This window comes from Macadamia integrifolia, chromosome 5 (assembly GCF_013358625.1).
Source record: "Macadamia integrifolia cultivar HAES 741 chromosome 5, SCU_Mint_v3, whole genome shotgun sequence".
Taxonomy (NCBI): Eukaryota; Viridiplantae; Streptophyta; class Magnoliopsida; order Proteales; family Proteaceae; genus Macadamia; species Macadamia integrifolia.
In genome coordinates this window covers 17569019-17589659 of record NC_056561.1, presented here as the reverse complement: position 1 = coordinate 17589659, position 20641 = coordinate 17569019, and the positions used below count along the sequence as shown (strand labels likewise).

Sequence of the window (20641 nt, the reverse complement as noted above, 5' to 3'; positions counted from 1 at the left end):
AAAAAAAAAAAAGAGGAAAGAAAGGTGGCTTCATTCATTTGTTTAGACCAGCATTCTTTTGAATATACAATTTCCTTTTCTTTCCTTATTTGTTGTTATTTTTTTTTATATACCAGATCCATGTAGCTGACCCCATTTAATTGGCATAAGATTATGTTTGTTATTGTTGTTGTTGTAGATAAACAAGTAGAAAGTGGAATTTGTTTCTAGCTAGAGCATCCGGAATGAAATGTTAAGGAAAACCCAAGGTCAAATATCTAGAAGACTCCTAATTGGCCTCATAGAAATAAATGTTTCTTGAAAATAAGCTATGAAAGATTGGACGATCTACTTTAAGGTTTTTTTATGTGATATTGTTAATTGGAGGGACTTAATCCATGTAGCTGACCCCATTTAATTGGCATAAGATTATGTTTGTTATTGTTGTTGTTGTAGATAAACAAGTAGAAAGTGGAATTTGTTTCTAGCTAGAGCATCCGGAATGAAATGTTAAGGAAAACCCAAGGTCAAATATCTAGAAGACTCCTAATTGGCCTCATAGAAATAAATGTTTCTTGAAAATAAGCTATGAAAGATTGGACGATCTACTTTAAGGTTTTTTTATGTGATATTGTTAATTGGAGGGACTTAAGAGTAATTAACTAACTACTCCCTTAGGGATATATAAGAGTTATTTCAATCCTAGGTATGCTTATTTGTGAATATCTTTAATTTGGAATTAGAGATAGGGAAAGAGATCCTTGCTAGTCTGGCACAACCGCACAAGTAATGCCTAGATTGAGTGAACATGAAAGGTCCATTGTGCCCTCCCCTTGCAGTGCACTGGTGTTGCCTGCCCCAGACTTGTAGGATTTTTCTATCCTTAAAGATAATATGGATAAAATTTTTTGTAGTTTCTCTCAATGGGATTCTACCCCTTTCCTAATTTTAGGAACCTTGGATTGTATTCAACAGTTTTATCTTGAATGAAGAGAGAGATGAATAGTTATCCGAATGGCCAAATCAAGGTAACCAATTAGGATACCCAATTGTTGGGTTTTATTAATTGAAGGGGATGTGTTCGCTAGTGGGAGTGTGCTCCTGGACGTGCATCATACCCAATCAATGCCCTTCGTTTGGTTCATTTTATAAAGGATAGGGAGGTTATTTTAGCGAGAGAGAGAGAGAGAGAGAGAGAGAGAGAGATTTGTTGAATGCCCTATACCCACATGAGTATTGATGTAATGAGATTTAAACAAAGTATTCACCCTATAATCCCAACAGACATAACAAACTTGAAGTTCCCAATGCCATTTGGTTAATTAGCTTAATAGAAAGGCCACCATTGGTAGGAATCTTCCAGTTTCCTTTTTGCAAACATGATACTCTTACAGACACAACAATCAAAGTGAAGTTCAAGGGAGAAAGAAAAAACCAAGAAACAAAAGAAAAAAAAGGTTGTCATTGCAGTAACACTAGGAGGTCTGCTATTTTTGACATTGAAAGAGAACACAAGGCTGCAATGACTGATATTTTTTTATTCCTCTTTCTTTAATTTAGTCTCCCCTTTCAATCAAGGAAATCAATAAGTCTTTGTAGTTCCCATGAGTTCTCTTTGATTTTTTGGGAGAGGGCAACTCCATGGTCCTTAAGGTACTCCTCTTTGATCTCTTTCATGTTAGAATCAGCTCTGGTTACAATTACTCTAATAAGTGCAACTTTTATTTTCTCATCTGCATCACTCTTCAATGAAGCATTCAATACCTGTCCCAAAATGAGAAAGAGAAAGAATAAGCTGAAATTCACTCTTAATAGTTTAGTATTTTTGTACTTTGGATAGATCGTACTAAAAAAACGGAAAAAAGAAAAAACGAAAAAAAAAAGTAGTCTAGAAGATGAGTTCATCCTTACTTGGCTAAAACATGCTTTATGAGAGCAAAGACACATAGCTACTTCTTTTAAGCTTGATCCATACTCCAAATCCTGACAAAAGCATGAACTAGTTATATTGAGTTGCAGAGAAAAAGGGCGATTGCTTAAGGCAATTCTTAGCCCCACTATTGGTTAAGGGATAACAAGAAACTATTGCTTCTATTATAGGGAAAATTATACGATTACCTGCTTTTGGGTTTCTTTTACAAAAATATCAACCCAAAGTTCTAGTTAACAAAAATACCCAAAATCAGGTTTAGGTTTACAAAAATACCCAAAATCAGATTTATGTTTGCAAAACTACCCACTCAATCAAATTAGGTTTAGGTTTACAAAACTACCCACTCAAAGTTTCAGTTAACAAAAATACCTGATTGTATGTGGAAGATGAAGGAGAATACTATTTTGTGTAGTTTTGTAAATCCAAACCTGATTTTGGATATTTTTATTAATTGAAACTTTGGGAGGGTAGTTTTGTATATTCAAACATGATTTTGGGTATTTTTATTAACGGAAACTTTAAGTGGGTAATTTTGTAGAGAGAAACCCAAAAGTGGGTAATCATGTAATTTTCCCTCTATATGGGCGTTTTCAAGGTTTCTATTTTGAAATTGATTTCAATTTCTTTGAAATAGGATACAAAAATCATACCTATCAGCTTCTGGAATTGAAATGGATCTCAAAAATTAAAATAGAAATCAAAACCAAGGAGGGCCTTAATGGAGAGAATCTTCATGAGATACACCTTACAATGTGTAATTGTTATTCATAGCTATATATTTCACTCAGATTGTGTTTTTGAAGGTTCAGCAATAGTTTACCTCATCAAGAGTCTTGTAACATATTTCCTTGTGGTGTTTATAGATTGCTTTCGGGTGAGGCTTGCTCCTGGTTGATAGTATCCATACTACCTCTTCTTCCTCGACGGGGTTCTTCTTATTGGCGTTCTTAATGGCGTTACAGAGGATCTTGGCTTCTGATTCGCGACCTCATCGTTCACCTTCGAACCCTCATATCGGTAGGCACTCACCAGTGCTACAAAGAGCTGTCCACCATCTCCATGTTAGAGCAGCAGCTAGTTTATGCATTCAAAGGAACATGTTTCAAGCTAAAATGAGAGAGATGAAGTTTGGCTACAAAAGTTTAGCAGTGCAATGGGCTTTAAAGTCCCAATTGATCTTAGAAAGTGACTGGGCTTAAGGCCCATGACATCCAACTTTGATGTAGGCCTTGATTGGGCCTACCAAATGGGTTTTGTAGGCCCATGAATATCATGTGAACCATGAGGTGGGGCCCATCCCACCAACTGCATCAAGAGATCCAAGGGTCCAAATTTACTCACATTGCGGTTGCTGCCTTAGATATGGTAAGCCACATCTTTCTCAATGGAGTGATCAAAGAGGGAGTGGTAGGCCTTCCTTGCTACCAACAGCTCTTCAGATAATCTGGTGCAAGCGATCTCTATGAGAACATCATAGGACCGGTGGTCCTTAATCAAAGCCTCCTTTGCTAGACGAGCATCTCTATCCCAAGGGTGCATTGTCCATAGAAGCGCAGCATTCTATAATACATTGAAACATAGAAAAGAAGCAAAATAAATCCAATCGTATGGTTGAGATTATCATAATTTCCTAATGAGGGGACCCACAATTAAATCAATGTAAGTTCAATTACGATGCTGTCAATCAGATCTTTATATATCAATGGCTGTGATTATACAAAGTCTGGATCTCACTCCATACATACTCTTTGGGGTCCACGACCAATTAAATGTAGTATGGACTATGGACTATAGATATTCTAAAATGACACCATAATTTTTCTTCTTAAGTCTTAAGTTATGTTTGGATGTCAAGAAAAAAAAAACAAAAGAAAAAAAGATGAGAGATATCGATAAAATAAAATCATTGTAATTATGGTTTTTGTCTTATTATGCTTCTTTTTAATATTTTACTTTTGCTTTTCTTGGCATAAGTGTTGTTTGGTAGGCAAGGAGAGTGGAGTGGAAGAATAGGGAGGGCGAGATTCACATGTGATCATGATCTTTAAGCGGCAAGGATAGTTAGTTAAGAGGATCTTGCTTGGGGCAGATTTGAATCTAGATCTTTTCTTGCCACGCTAGGCTCCCAAAACTAGGGACACTTAAACACACATCTTAACGCACATGCACACGTTTCAAGGGACTCCCACTGTAGTGGAGAGGATTTTGTATGTTCCAGTCGAGATTTCCATTTGATTGTCCTTTAGCAAGGTATACGTTGTGGCTCTATCCGGTAGCATGGTTTACACTATACACCAACGTTCCCTATGCTTCTCTCTCCTCCCTCAAACAAAGGGTAGAAATGTGTTTTTCACATAGAGAAGAGAGATAGGCCCCACAGGAATTACCACTTTAGTTTCCCGTCCTCTCACATTAAAATATTCTCACTCCTCATATGCTTTTACACTCCAGCTAGCTTATCAAGATCATTTCATTGCCTATCAAGATTGAATCACTTAACTAGGAGAAACAGAAAACCCACTCCACTCTCCAAACACAGGCTTATTCCTAGAGAGAGAGAGAGAGAATTCTTGAAAATATGATTGATTACCTTGAAACGAGAGAATTCACATTTGAGGAGGGCAATATGGTCAGTATTCCATTTTTCAAAGAGACGTTCGTCTTCTTTGGAGAACATGGTAGAGCTCTTCCTAAAGGTTTTCCTATGCTCCGGCTGCCATTTCCCCAATATCGTTACTATTGACTGCTCATCAACTCCAAATCCTACACAAAAACAGATTCAGATTTCAATATAACAATTATAAAGAACGAAAGAGATAATGAAATAAAGAAACATAGAGAGAGAGAGAGAGAGAGAGAGAGAGAGAGAGAGAGAGAGAGAGAGAGAGAGAGAGAGAGTGTCCAACTCTTGTGGATGAGCCATTCTACGATTGAGGATATAATCTGTAAGCAAAGGCAACAAGGACACAAGGAGTGGTGTATGAGGGGGTATCTGCCAGTGCATTCCTCGAATGTTTCTTACATACAAATTCTAAGGGCATTTTCGTCATATAATTAGTCAAATGAGGTAATTGATGTTATGGACCTTTTGGTCATTTCATTCTTTTTCTTTCTTAGTCAATGCAATTAAGGTCAATGTGACATGTGGGTTCCTTCTAAATTAATTCATTCCTTTAGGATGAAGGATGTATAAGCTTATTTATTTATTTATTATTATTATTATTTTAATTAATATAAAGAAAATAAGAATAGGAAAAGTAATATAAAAACATTGGAATCTATCATTCCATCCACACTTTCCTAATTTGCTAACCAACAACATTGCTCGTTTTGGCTTTTGCTACAATCCTGCATCCTCTTACAAGAGCTTAAATTATTCGATATAGTCAATGTGTACTGGTTCGATCATCATCCTTCCTTCTTTTCCATCCCATCTTAATAGAAAAAATGTCATTAATAGAAAAAATGTCATTAATTACTAGTTAACATAGTAAGACTTCCATTTGATTATTCAAAAAAAAAAAAAATGGTAATTTAACTTTGTTTTCAAAACCACTATTATTCTTCCATTGGATCAGATTTCCTTTTGTTTCAATCCATTTTCGCAACGTAGCTCATAATTATATATATAATTTTATTTTATTATTGTCAAAAAAAAAAAATTTCTTTAGAGATTACATTTGATATGATTAGAGGTTCTTGTGTATTATTACATACTTTGCAATTTAATTTTCATTACATTGAATATTTTTACTGTTTTTTATGTAACAAAAATTTTTTTTTTTTTTTTTTTGGTGGGATGGTCACTTTGGTGTATAAGTTGAACGATAGGTGTATATATATAGTTTTTTCGCCTTTTTTTCTTTGGTAAAATAGGTGTCTAGGTTGAAAGATAGGTATAAGTTGAAGGATAGGCATATATATATATATATATATATTTCTTTTCCTTTGGTGAAATAGGTGTATAGGTTGAAATCTAGGTGTACATGTTGGCAGTAGAGGTGAACATCTTAAGAGTCCTAAGAGTCATAAACATTGTGGACGTGATGCATGTTTTGCTAGTTAGCCAGTATTAGTTTCACACGGTTTTTTTTTTCCTATTTCAGTTAAATGAGATGCACATATATATATATATATATATATATGTCAACTATTCTATATTGCACGTGCTTAATTTTCCTTAATAATACCATTAATACAGGAAGCCCTTTATCAGCATTCAAACTACCAAAAGAAATGGATTGGTTCTGATTTGTGCCTTAAAAAAAAATGTCTTTGATTTTTTTAATTATTATTTATTTATTTTTTAATATTTTTTGGTGCAAGACTCACAAGAGCTCAATAAGGAACAAAGGGCAAGATAGGGCCCACAAGAGGCGAAAAGGAGGTTCACTGGACTGCACTTATTACTAACTAATAAACTATTATTATATCAAGAAGGTATAAGGGGTAGGAGGTTGTCAAACTATCAACCTTCTATGGATTTATGCTGGATCCAACTGTTTAGCTACCTACCACTGAGCTAGAAACTCATCACCAAGAAGTCAGAACCTAATTATCAAATTATTGATACAATTCATTGCTATGATATATGAGGCTATCTATGAAACATATATAGAGATTTCTGGTGAAAACCTTACTGGTGGGTGTGTTTCCAAGCTGTTTGTGGGTTAGATGCCATCACAAATTATGTCAATGGTTACCTCAAATTATTATATCAAGAAGTTATGAGGGGTAGGAGGTCGAATTATCAAACTTCCCTAAACTTATGCTAGATCCAATTGTCTAGTTGCTTGCCACTAAGCTAGAAGGTCATCACCAAGAAGTCAGAACCTAATTGTCAAATGGTTCATATACAATTCATTGTTATGATAGATGATGCTACCTATGAAACATATATAGAGTTTTTGGGTGAAAACCTTACCGGCGCGAGTGTGTTTCCAAGTTGTTTGTCAGTTTGGTGCCATTACAAATTATGTCAATGGTTACCTCACATTTTAATGTGAATGGAATCTTATTTTTTTCCCTTAAGCTTATATGCCAGATAGGATTCTAATTATTTATAAAATGTTTTGGTAGAAAATTCTAATTATATTCCGATCTAATGATTATTATAGATTGGTTTGGCAATAATAACAACCTATTAATAATCACATAGAGCTTGAAAGCGATTATTTTAATAAATGCAGCAAGTTTTGATGGACGATCGCATAAATGACTGTATAATGTATTATTTGATTTATCGAATACTAAAAAAGATTAAGGACTGTAACTTTTGCAACATTTGTGGAGATCTTGTATTTCTAGTCCACACCATGGCCAATAAAGCAAGATAAGAGTCTTTAGATACCGACACGTATGGATGTTAACTATTAAATTTGAGAAAAATTGCCTAGATCTACTGAATAAGAAAATAAATTACGAAACAAGTAAGGTTGACTTTAATTTACACCTACTTGAGTGGTAGATCTAGGAAATTGTTTGTAAATTTAATTCATTGTTAGCTTTCTTGAAAGAATTTTTTTTTTCCTTTTTTTGACTGCCTAGAAACATAGAACTATCCAATGGAAAACTTTGGGCTACTTTCCATAGAAGATCTCAATTATGTTTTACCACAATTAAAAAGTAGCATAACAAGGATAGGAAACAACTAATAAAGGAGATGGTGAAGGTTTCACACCAGCTGGAGTATAGTTTCTTCATACAAGGGCAATTAATGTGAAGAGAGAATGCCCGATTCATGGCATAGAATGTGAGAGGACATTGGATACAAAAATTGTGCCATGAGGATCATTTTTCCTTGAAAAAGGTTTCATGAAGAACATATGTACATCTAAAAAATAGATGACAATGGGAATAAAATGAAAGAAAAAGGGTTTAATTTTAACCTTGATGGTTACGCCATGTATCAAAAGGTTCAATGATAATTTTGGTAAGATAATGTGATGCGTGAAGATAAGACCAACAAGGTAGAGCAAATATTGCATATTGGTAGTTGTTAGATGGGAAAATGCTTGAGAGATTTTGATCATAAGAGTGTCAATTGATGGAGAGGATACATTAACTGATATAGCGGTTGCTTTTGTAGTTTTATTTTATTTTTTTGGTATCAAATATAATTGTAAAAAACTACAGAACCATACAAAACAGGATCAAAGCCAATTCGAAGTAACTTTTGTAGTTTGAGGCTGTGTTGGGTATGTATCTCGGAATAGATTCTGGGTTTAGAATGCATTTTGAAACAAAAAAATAAAGAAGATTCAGATTTCAAAATACATTGAATCTATTCCCAAAATACATTCCAAACACGACCTTAAGGGTTGGTTTAAATCCTTTCAGATGGGAGAAAATTTTAGGTGTTTGCTTATCAAGATCACATGAAAAGCGTGAGCTTGACTAAATAATAATGTCCTACAACTACTATACAATCATATTATGGGTATATTCACCCAAAAAAAAATAAAAATTGTGGGTATCTTTCAGCTTTCTAACCATATAAAATGTTTCAATCAACAATGTGGACTAATGTAGATGCAATTCAAAAATAAAATAATCATTTTCTCCTTTACAATCTTTTTCTTCTATTTGACAAACACAAGGATGTGCATATCGTGGCTTTTTTACTTATGTTTTATATTTAGGTGGCCCCAAAGAAAAGCCAAAGGTTGATTTCACACTGCATATGGTGCCTAGCTGTCCAATGGGAATGAAAAACAAATTATCTCAATGATTAAGTATATGCATGTGCTTAATTTTTCATAAAATAGCATTAAGACATGAAATCCATTTAAGGGTTAGTAGAAAAGCTGCCAAGTGTAAAATAAGATTTCTTGTTTCATTTAGACCTTTTGATAGAGATAGTGGGAATGATTAAGCTGTCAGGTGTAAAATAAGATTTCGTACATCATTTAGACCTTTTGATAGAGATGGTAGGAATAATTAAGTTGCTTTGTCTATTTTTATTTTTATTTTTATTTATTATTTATTTATTTTTTATCATTTAGATCTAAAGAGACTAATGGATAGGTTTGGCAAGAATTATAACTTGGTACATCAATGGTAGTACTGAGTTTTCATCTACCCACAACGAAGAATGTATACTTTTTTGAGGGTCATGATTGGGTGGGATGAGTATCATAATGAGAGAAGGATATTTCAGATATTTGTCATATTCGGGTAGTAATAAGGGCGATGGACTGGTGTTTCTTTCTCTGAAGGAGAAAGAAAGCTTGTTTCTTAAGATTTCGTTTGATTCTAAAAGAAATTAAGATTATTTTTGATTGTCAAGAAATTAAAAAAAAAAATTCTTTTGAAAAGAATGATAGACACATAAATCAATCATTAGTATCTTTCCTCAAATTCAAATTTGTTCAGAAGTTTTTTTTTTCTTTCCTATTCATTTCCTGAAACCTATCTGGAACAGTAGTGAAGTTTTCTCCCTTTAATTTTTTCTTTCTTTCCATTTGCTTCCCCTTCTTTCCCTCTGTTCCTCCAAGTAGTTTTACTTTCAGCCAGAGACTGAACCGAGGAAGAAGGAGAAAAAATGGCCACAATTAGAGTACCAGAAAAAGTTCCAACTCCAGACAAAGACTCTGAGGAACTCGAAGAAGCTTTCGGAGGTTTCTCTCTCTCTCTCTCTCTCTCTCTGTTTTTCTTCTATACTGTCTTTCTTTCCTTCTTCTGTGTTCAAATCATGTTTCTGTCAAAAGGTCTGGAATATGAGAATTGGGTAATGATGAACTTTTTGTTGTGTGTACTATGAATCATGAATGTAGTATGGAGAACAGATACAAAAGAGATCATACGGATTTTGGGTCACATAAATGCCAGCCAGCGCAAGAATATCAGGGAGATGTATCAAAATCTTCACAATAAGTCCCTCATTGATACTCTCCACTCCAAGCTCCCTCATGATTAATTGCTTTATTCTGATTTCAAGGTTTGTTCCCCTCCAAATCTCACAATCAACCTTCACCTCTGAAAACACACAGAGAGAGAGAGAGAGAGAGAGAGAGAGAGAGAGAGAGAGAGAGAGAGAGAGAGAGAGAGAGAATTTCTGATGAACCAAATGGGTCATGGCCTAGGATGCTGATTTGTTAATACTAACCAGTTTACATTTACTGTCTTATTATCAAGGTCAATGAAATTTCAGAAGCTGCACATCATCATCTTCTTCTAAGCCATCATCACATGGTGCATAAATTTAAACAAGATCCCTTAACAATACCAATGTGATAAACTAATAGAGATATTGAATTATATGTAACTAATCAAAATGATATATAAAAACTGACTTAAGTCTGGATTCTTCTGTAGCTGCAGAGTGTATAAAGGTTATGAAAAGTAGTATGGTTCCTTCAAGGTATAGTATGAGCCAAACTTCCTGTCTGGCTGATTTGCTTGTGGATTTAGGATACTGATGAAGTCTCCCTTGATATCACCTGTTTATAAACAAGGCTTGGACATTTTTGTAGTCTCTGCCTGAATTTTACACTGACCCTGTTAAAAAAAAAAAAAAACAGAATGCAGTGATTATGTGGACGATGGATCCTTCGGAAAGGGATGCAAAATTGGCCAATAAAAGCTTGAGGAAGGGTACTGATCATCTTCAAGTAATCATAGAGATTGCCTGTGCATCAACTCCAGAGCATTTGATGGCTATGAGGCAAGCGTATTGTTCCCTCTTTAACTGCTCCCTTGAAGAAGACATCACATCCAATGTGTCAATGCCTCTCAGAAAGGTAGACCAAACTCATCAGAAAATTTCCATTGGCAACAACCCAATTGACTGGAGGCACAGCATTATAAAGTTCACTAAGCCTGAGATTAATGATTCATGAGTTGTTTTTATGTGGCAATGCAGCTTCTTTTGTGCTTAGTGAGTTCTTATAGGTATGACAGAGAAGTGGTGGATGGAAATCTTGCCCATTCAGAGGCTGCTGTGCTTCATGAAGCTTTTGAGAAGAAGTTGCATCATGATCAGGTGGTATTGATACTCAGTACCAGGAATAAGTATCAACTCAAAGCTACATATGAGTGTTACAAGCAAAACTATGGGAATTCCATTTACCAGGTGTGCCATTCAGGATAAACAGTCATGTATTATTTTCTGTGGCCTTTAACATTTTGACTTCCCAGTTTTAAAAAAATCCATTCATTAATAGGACATAGAGAGCAGTGGCACTGAAAATTTGGAATACATCTTCCAATTGGCGGTTTTATGCATAGATACCCCTGAGAAACACTTTGCCAAGGTAAACAAAAGAAAACTAATTTCCTTAACATTCCGTGAATTATGGATTCTTCTCAATGATTTATTCAGATTAAGCTTCTTTCTTTGTCGCCAATTATCTGAAAAAAGCAGTTGCTAGACTGGGAACAGATGAGGATTCGCCAACTACAGTCATTGTAACTCTAGCTGAAATAGATATGATGAAGATCAGAGGAGAGTACTTCAACACAAACAAAACTAGCCTTGACAATGCAGTTGTTGGTGATACATCAAGAGACTACAAGGATTTCTTAGTCACTTTGCTTGGGGGAAAAATATGAATCACACTACCTAGTAAGCCCCAACTATATTATCATGACAGAACAACTTGGATCACTTCTGTATCTCTTGTGGAATAAAATGTACTGTGAGCTCACTTACAGTTTGTAAAATCTGGTATTAACTAGCCCATGATCTAATTATATCACATTTCTGGTACAAAAGCTTCAATCATCAAAGTTCAAAAACAGAACTAATTCAAGACAATCTGACAGTACCGAAAATAGCTTAGTTTGGGATTTAATATTAGCATAGCACTGGACAATGTCTCTTAATTTTTAGCTGATATAACCAAATATCTGTTCATTTACCAGACTTTGGAGATCTTTGATGGAATTTGGAATTGTCAATCTATGTCAACACCACACCAATCAAGACCCTCAAATTATATTCTTTGTTGCACTGAGATCATCTTTCCTTTCCTAAATATCAATCACTAGAGAGGAGATTTTCTCTATCACTATCCAGTTTAATCACCCCAGTTATAGTTCTGATTCTTTAAGGCATGGTAAAACCTGATTACTTCAAGGCCATCTTTCCATATTTAAAGATACTTCTGTGGTGAATAAATCACAACTAGCTAAGAACAAACAGGAAATTTTTTTCGGGGTCTTGACAGTTATGATACTATAGCAAGATTCCACTCGTCTGTTTGCCAGTTTCAGCAAAATCTGGAGCAATCCCACCACCCTTAAGTTCCACAGAAATTGTAGCAATGCCAACACCCACTTTTCTGTTTTTCCTTCTTTTCTTGGTTGGGGGAGGATGATTGGCATGCCAACATCCCCAGCCATTTATGTTGCACCAAAAGTGTTAGTTGTGTGTGGCTGTGAGGTTCAAATAGAATTAAGTATAACTAGAAAAAAAACCTAACATAGAATTGATTTTTTTGTTTAAAACCAATGGAAAATATGATATAGGAATTCATTTAAAACAAAGGGAATTTGTATTGCCCTAGAAAATACAGAATTGTGCTTTCTGAAATGCAATGCAAGATTTTGAAAAGTGAGTTGCTTTATTGTCATGTACAATCAATAAAAGGGACAAACACAACAAATTTTCATTTTTTTTTTTTCTAAAAATATAAGTAACTTCTTAGTTCAATTTCCATGAATACTCTGTTATGAAGGCTCTACTCAAATAAAGAAATTGCCCAGAAACTTGACCATTCTTGCTCCCATTTTGATTCAATTATTTTATGTTCCATACCATAAAGATTTACTTGATAGACATGGATCTACTCAGAAAGTAAAAAGAAAAAAATTCTGGTTCCATTTTCGAGATTCTTGTTACATTCCTCAATATCCCAGTTCAGGTGCCACTTGAAAGTATTTCCCATCTTATAAAGAGCTTAGGTCCGTTAGTGCTGTTGATAGTTTCTTATTTTCATGGAGGCTGATATAAGAAAATTCAATAGCTGATGAATTAGCCAATGCATGAATGGTGACAGCAGATCCCTTTCTCTCTCTCTCTCTCTCTCTCAATTCTACTATTCATAACAATGGAAGCACATGAGGAAACATTCGCAAAGATGTCATTTTCATTTGATAGGAAGTGGATCGGTCATCCCTCCAATGTGTTAGGGTGCAGGGCCACAGTCCCCCACCGAAACATTTTCCCCAATTTTTTATTAGGGAGTCAGTATTATGGTCATGCTAGTTTATAGGGTATCAATGGATGGCTAACCTATTTGTACTAAGTAGCTAATTTGAAAGAAGGATTGAAATTTAGAAGCGAGAAGACCCAAAGGTTTCTTGCTCAAATGACAAGTTCCAATTCAATTAGAGTTGACCAGGTGAGAAAATAAGCTTTTGAAGAATCCAAAGGCCCGTTTGACAACGCTTCTACCATTTCTATTTCAAGAAACGGTAGAAACATAAATTTTCGTTTTTAGAAACAGAAATGGAATTGAAGGTGTTTGATAAGTCATATTTCTGGAAGTCGATAGTAACCAGTGAAAGAATGACCATGAGTCGTTTTCAGAAACTGCGAAACAAGTAGAACTTGTTTTGCCTGGGTCGTTTCTTGAACCATAAATAAGTAGAAATTTCAATTTCTATTTCTGAAAACAAGTGAAACGAAACAGTTTTATCAAAAGCTTTTTGTTCCGTTTCTGCTGTTTCTGAACACAAAAATGATAGAAATGCGTTTCTTGAAACGTTATCAAACGGGCCCCAAGACCACCAAGAGAGTCGGTGATAATGTTTAGAATACTAAAAAGGTGCAAGACAATAAGGGTATATGCTTCCTCTTCCAGTTGCTAATGACATTTTAAAAAATCAAATTTTCATAAACAATGACACTTGGTGGTGCTATCTCTCCAAAAATGGGGTGCTTACCACCAAAGTGGCTGCCAGGTTTTTAACTTATAATGTATCTACTAACCCAGTTGGTCTTTCCCATAGATGTACTTGCTCAACTTTCTACTCTCACTGGTGGAGATTCTTTTGGAAACTCAAAATCCATCTAAAATTTAAGCTATTATTTTGGAGGTTGCTCATGATGGAATTCCCACAAAAGATATTGTGGGTAAATGGATAGATGTGGACCGAACATGTGGTTTGTGCCCCCAATCAACAAGAATCTTATGGCATATTTTCATATCTTGCAAGTTCACCAAAGGATATGGGTTGCTGGTCCTCTAGGACTTAGAAATGAATTCTTCTCTGCCTGCTCTTTCCAATCCCTTATTATGTATCTCTTTAACTCTATGTCTATACCTGTTGTTGATTTTTAAATATTTTTTTAGCACTTTTATTATTACATGCTACTTCCTATAGTCACATAGGAACTAGGTCATATTTACCAAGTTAAAACCAAACACTCATTTGATCTTACAACCTGTGCAAGAGTGGATCTCGCACTTGAGATTGATGACACAGAACTTTGTGCCCGACAACCACTGTAAGAATAACAACATTCCTATCATTCCAACCAATACGCCAACATTACTGATATGTTCAGTGGTCAACGATCCTAGGAAAAATATTTCTGGATGGGCATTATAAATAAAAGAAAATATGTCTCATTATGTGTTAATTATATGATGACAAGACAAGCCTTGGAGACAAACGCTCAGAGCATACTCTATGGGATGAAGCAAGCTTTAGACGAAGGATGGAGAATTGAAGAAATCTATAAGGACTCAAAAGAGATTCAAGAACTAATTTTTAGGAGCACCAAATCATGGTCTTGGAGCTCTTTACCTCTACTTGTGAATGCCTAAAACTTTCTGTATACACCTGTTTTTTTGTCTCATGGCTAACAATGACCTAGTCCTACTCATGCATGATATAGCCAAAATGACCAATAAGCTCTGCATTAACAACTCTAGCCCAGATATTAATATTTTGTCTTACATTTATTAATTATTGAATTTCTTTTATTTCATAAAAAAAAAGTATATAGATTAAATTTAAGTATGAAATTTAAAAAATAATTAATTAATTTATATGTACCACTACCACTGTCTAGATATCCAATCGTCAAAATTACCACATCGTACAACTAAATATGTTACCCATAAATTTATTATGTAGTATAGCATTGTGCTTATAATTTGGGTTATCATTGAGAAGTAATTGAGAAAACTTATATTTCTAAGGAAAAGCTTCCAACAAACAATTATAATGAAAGGTTTCGGTAAATGGCAACTATTTTTACCACATAAAAGATGATATGGTCAGTTGGTCACCCTACACATTGGTTGGATGTGCCATACATTGGCCATATCAATTATCAAACTTAGTGGTCCAACGATGCTTTTGGTTAGCCATGTGTAGAGCTCATCTCCTAGTTTCTTCACCCATTGGAGCTCTTCATCTTTTAAATGATATTTGAAATACTATTATTAAAGAAAAAGAATGCTATCAAGATACTATTGTGTACGGCTAGATACATGAAGAATTAAAATCAAATTGTGAAAAAAGGTCCATGCCCTGACTCCACTTCCTCATGTGTCTAAGCATCATTCTCCCTAATAATTTATTATTACTATTAGTGGCTTGTAGTTTGCTTTTCCAATTGTTTTTACAACAAATCCTTGTTGCGGTGGTGAAGTTTTCATATAAAACCTATTTTGTTAGGGATAGAAGAACAGGAAAGGAGATGACTCTGAACTGATTGTTTTTCTCTTCTTTAAAGGGGGCCAGAGGTTGGTGGTTGGCCCATGCTGGGAAACTCCTGGGAGACTCCTAGAGCCTCACCCTGCCACCTCTCATTTAAACCCAACTTAAAGTTGAAATATAGATTGGCTTGGATCAGATCGCCCGATCCACCCATAAAATCCAGCAATTGCTTGACCTCAGGATTGGACCGGTCGATTCAACCGATTTTGATCCAAGTTTTGAAACCATTTACCCACTAATTGCTCTCATAGTGTTCAAAGGCATATAGCCTATTAAAGTATAGTTTAATCCTAATCTAAACACCCTATAATCATGCGAGTTAAAACTCTCACCAACCTAACTGATTCAGCAACAGTAATCTTTTGGAGGACCTTGTAGGTGCAAGTGCTACAAGAACACATTACATGCAGATCACTACCTGGAACAAATGTGCATCCTACATTGATGACAGTTCAACCACCAGTCATCCTTAAGTTGTCCGCAAAGATTTATGCAGCTTGAAAAACTATAGGAAATGCTACAAATAATTTGATTTGCAAAGGTAAAGAAAAAGGCAATCTAACTTTACACAAGCTTTCGGAATTGAGGGCGGAACAACCAATTCTGATTCAATCCCATTCGAACCAGCCGATTCCAGGCGATTTTTTAGGGTCCAGATGATTCTGCCCAATTCTCGGAAGATTCTGGATCAGAATCAGAATCGGTGGAGCCAATCCCATTGCTGTTTCCACCTGCTTGAACCATGAATCTTACCTGTCTAACTATTTTACATTTATTTTGACTAGTGTACCATCCAAACTCCAAAATTGATTCAAGTGCATCACACAAGCATCTTAAAGCTTGAACATATCGATGCAACAGAGAAAGTTATTATGCACATAGTTGGCTTATGGAGTTCCATCACTTCTTACGAGCCACGGCAGCAGCAATCCCACCCACAAGGAGTCCAACAGCAGTTGCAGCAATGCCTATGCCAATCACACCATCTGCAGTTCCACCAAAATGTTGTCAAATTCCTTCAACTTGCCCTATTAAGAGATCAACAAATTTGAGAGATTACAGCATGCTTACCTTTAGCAATACGATCTTCAACCACTTTCTTCAGCGTCAGTGCCTGCCTCCAGTCTGGTGCAATCTACACCAAGTCCAATAGAAATGTTAGCGACTTGGAATATATTCTTCAGTGATGAAACCAAAGTTCCAAACAGGCTTTTGACAGTTAAACTTTATAATAGGTAAATGGATGATTTCATTTTCTACTAGGACTTTCTTCTGAAATAAACATGAAACTGAATTAGTTACAAAAGAATAAATCATTTGAAGTTTAGACACCAAGTCACAGGAGGACCTTTGATAAACCTGCGTCTGATCTGAAAAGCCAGTTTTCTAGTCTTCATTTCAATTGGACTTCCATGTGGCAGTCTCGGTCTACAAATTCCTTTGCTGATGAGTTGGCAAATGGTGGAGTTTCTAGGAATTTTATATATTTGAGTCCTTATCCCTTTGGGTAGTCCAATCTAGGATCTTCAGCCACCTGTGGCTGTTTAATGTATGCTTGTTTGTATTTTTCTTTCTTAGCAATAAAATTATGCTCATCTATCATCAAAACAAAGACACTAAATGTCTCATGATGACATGGTTAGCAAATGACAAGGTATTGCGCAAAGTAAGATGTCTTGAGCTAATTTCTGGGTGGCTGCCCCATGAACAAATCCACCTAGGGCTAAACAGAATTTTAATGACTTTCTTTTTTTGGAAAAAACACCAGAAGCAAGCTTGAGACGTTTTACTTCATGCCTGTGTGGCTTCTGTTTGTGGCTGCACAAACAAGTTAACAACTAAGGACTCACACTTGTCTTTGACATGGAAAACCACCGACAACAGAAACAGGACAGCCACACTCATGCCCAACATGGTAATTAAGGAAATAGAAAAGGACAACTGCACAGTGGTTTTACTTGTCATTGATACAACACAACTTAGTCACTAGAAGTAATTCAAATAATTGATAAAAGTAATTCCATAACAATGATAGCTACATCCAAAGGCTGATACGAACTTAAAGATAATACAATGAATTGTTGAGAACAAAGGCTGGCCATAAGTACATGTCCAATTCGTTGCTGATGCAACTACATGAATCTAAGAGTGGCATATAGGGGAGTTGCCTATATTGCAGGGAATCGGAATGGATCAATAAAGATGCAGATTACAAGTACCAATGAATGCAAATAATTACCAGATTGCAAACTAGAAAATAGACCTGAAAAGGTCACGACAAAAAAATCAATAGCTGCTAAGGACGAAAGATCCTCAAAGATTCTTCCTGAAAGAAAATAAATACATGGAACTACTGGCAATCTCAATTTGTCAATGGCAATCAGCTATCTTTGCAAAGTGTCGTTTGAAATTCCTTCACATAAGATTTACATAATATCAATGATAATGGGAATGAGATAAGTTTCAGACTTGGAACATATCCAATTACAATGAAAAAAAAAAAAAAAAAAAAACTCAAAGGATGCCATACTGGATGTGCTGAATATTTAATAAAATCACGGGGAAAAACAGTCTCTTAAAGAATGCAGTTGGTGTTAGGTCACAACTCACAAGAACATCTCAATGAAGTAGAATACTAGAACCTATGAAAATAATAACTTAATAGTAGCCCTTGGTTATGGGGGCTTACAGGACTAGGAAATCGTCTGGGGTAATAACCTTTCCTCTGTCTTATTATCAGAGAATCAGCGCCCATATATGGATAGGCACTGAACACAAGGAATTGCATAACAAGAACCAATGATTAGAGGATTTCACCATTCTGGTCTTTTGGGGCTTTGAGAAGCTCTACTCATGTCCCCCTTCCCTCTACTAAACAGATATATACAGCAAAGAAATTGTTGGGGGATGGATTGGGGTAGTTCAAGTTTATTGTATTCTGGTAGATGTAGGGGCAACTCATCCATCAGTTGACCTAATCGTCTGATTGTGGCAATTACAATGGAAATAACCATTTTGAGGGTCTACGTCGCCAAACCATACCAAAGACATTGTGGCTCATAGAGAATCTGCCACTCCTGAGTGCTGAGTGAGTTTATTTTAAGTTGCACAAGAGAATATCAGAATAGTGTGAGAAACAAAGATCTAACCTCCAGACATTGTTCCACAAGGTTCCTGCTCCTTGAATAGTCACCACTTCTGTAATATCCAACAGCTAGAAGATAAAGTTTCTCTCTCTTCTGTAGAGGACTATTCGTACCAGCCAAAGAAGCTGCAACAGGAAGTAAAGTTATAGGCGACAATGTTCCTGAACATAACCAAAAAACTATACAAGTATATTTGACAATTTCCACCTTCAAGCATGGCTATTCCACGTTGCATATCTTCTGGTTGTCTTGAGTGAACAAGAGCCCATGACAACCTCATGATAGTCTCATTTATATGCTCTTCTGGGAATCCATCAGATTCTGCTACTTCTCTTTCACAACCCTGCACATGTCTCAAAAGCATATGATACAAGCAGACAAGAAAGTACAACATGTCTAGAAAACATTTTCTACAACCTCCAGTTATTGTGAAAGAGATGGAAACGGAAAGGAGAAGTATTCAGACAGTGGAAACTAACAGTTGTAAACATGTTCCTTTTTTTTTTTTACTTGACAAATTAGGCATTCATTTTCACCATTTTTACTTTTACCATTCATTTAATCAAAGCTGATTTTTAATGTATGATGCTAAGTATGAAACTGCCAGATTCCCCAACACAAGATGAAGGGTTTGGGAGGATGGAACAACTGACCATAAACATGAATCTAATAGTCTTTGTAGCTTTTCTGAATGAAATACATGATACTATTACATTCTGATATGATTTGACATAATTCAGCTAAACAGTATGCTCTACATACAACAACAACTCCAACTCAGACTAATCCCAACTAAATGGGGTCAGCTACATGGATCCTTGCCCTCCAATCAGCTCTATTCGAGGTCATACTTTATATAAGGCCTAAGCTATGCATGTCTTCCCTCACCACTTCTCCTACTTCAATCTGAATCATATGACTTCTCTGCACTGAAGCATCCAAAGGATTCTGTTGAACACGACCACGCCACCTCAAGGGGCTATCTCGTAGCTTATCATGTATTGGAGCTACTCCCAAAAGAAATCTAAAATGATCATTGCTAGTTTTGCCACACATCCATCTCACCTCATCTTTGCTACATTGAGTATATCTATATGATCCTCTTAATTTCCCATCATTCAGAACCATACATCATCGCTAGCCGTATGACTGTTCTGTAAAATTTCCCTTTTTCACTCCTACTTACTGTATGATGTAACTTGCTTTTGCATTTGCTTTCTTCTTTGATCCCCTTCTATCTTTTAAATCAAGCTCATGTTCGAAGATGAAGATCCAAGAGGATTCGTGCCGCACCACATAACAAGATAGCTAATTGATCCATCCACTAACTACAAGATTGCAGCCTAACACCCAAGTTAGCCTAACCGTCAGCTAAATGAGTCGTTTCCCTCTTCACATGATGAAGAAGAACTATAAAAATATTGAGAAATGTTTTATCAGGATAAAAGAGTTTCAAAGGAACACATCGATCACACAACAGTCCAAATGCTCCTCTCCACTTCATCCATCATATTTTGATTCTCTATGAAACATCATTGATGCAGATACGTCTGCCCTTTCTCGGTTGGACTAGCATGACCGGCTTTGGAAGCCAAGAGCCAAGAAGAACCGGTCCAGCCCAGGGTTTTGGTCCAACAAGGGTTGGAAATAAAATTAGTAGTTTACTTAGTATTTTATTTCATGCTTTTAGTTTCCAGACTTGAACGTAGGAGTAGGATTTATTTCCTTGCTTTGGTTTCCTTTTTATAGTTGTTTCCTAGTTTAGGCTAGTTTCCATTCCAGTTACGTTTCTAATTTCATGTTCCTATTTTCCTATATATTAGTTGTAATCGATTGAAGATTTAGAGAGTGATTTTGATTATTGAATGAATGTGTTGAGTGTGATTTCCCTTTCCCCCTCTCTACT

General features: G+C 35.6%; 2 protein-coding genes and 2 pseudogenes across 3 annotated transcripts in view; 1 reads left to right on the top strand and 3 right to left on the bottom strand.

The window, feature by feature from the left end:
- The window catches only part of LOC122079619, a 72746-nt gene that overhangs the window by 45090 nt on the left and 7015 nt on the right, over nucleotides 1-20641 (bottom strand). The gene's annotated exons all lie outside the window — the stretch shown is intronic.
- Nucleotides 1536-4835, bottom strand: LOC122079620 (annotated as a pseudogene).
- Nucleotides 9323-11621, top strand: LOC122079623 (annotated as a pseudogene).
- LOC122079622 (mitochondrial fission 1 protein A-like) lies at nucleotides 16096-19144 on the bottom strand. Its single transcript, XM_042646242.1, has 4 exons — nucleotides 18943-19144; nucleotides 18739-18860; nucleotides 16661-16724; nucleotides 16096-16575 (listed from the first exon to the last, which is right to left on the bottom strand). Exons 1-4 carry the CDS (start codon nucleotides 19127-19129, stop codon nucleotides 16490-16492), a joined length of 459 nt encoding a protein of 152 aa, XP_042502176.1. The 5' UTR covers nucleotides 19130-19144; the 3' UTR covers nucleotides 16096-16489.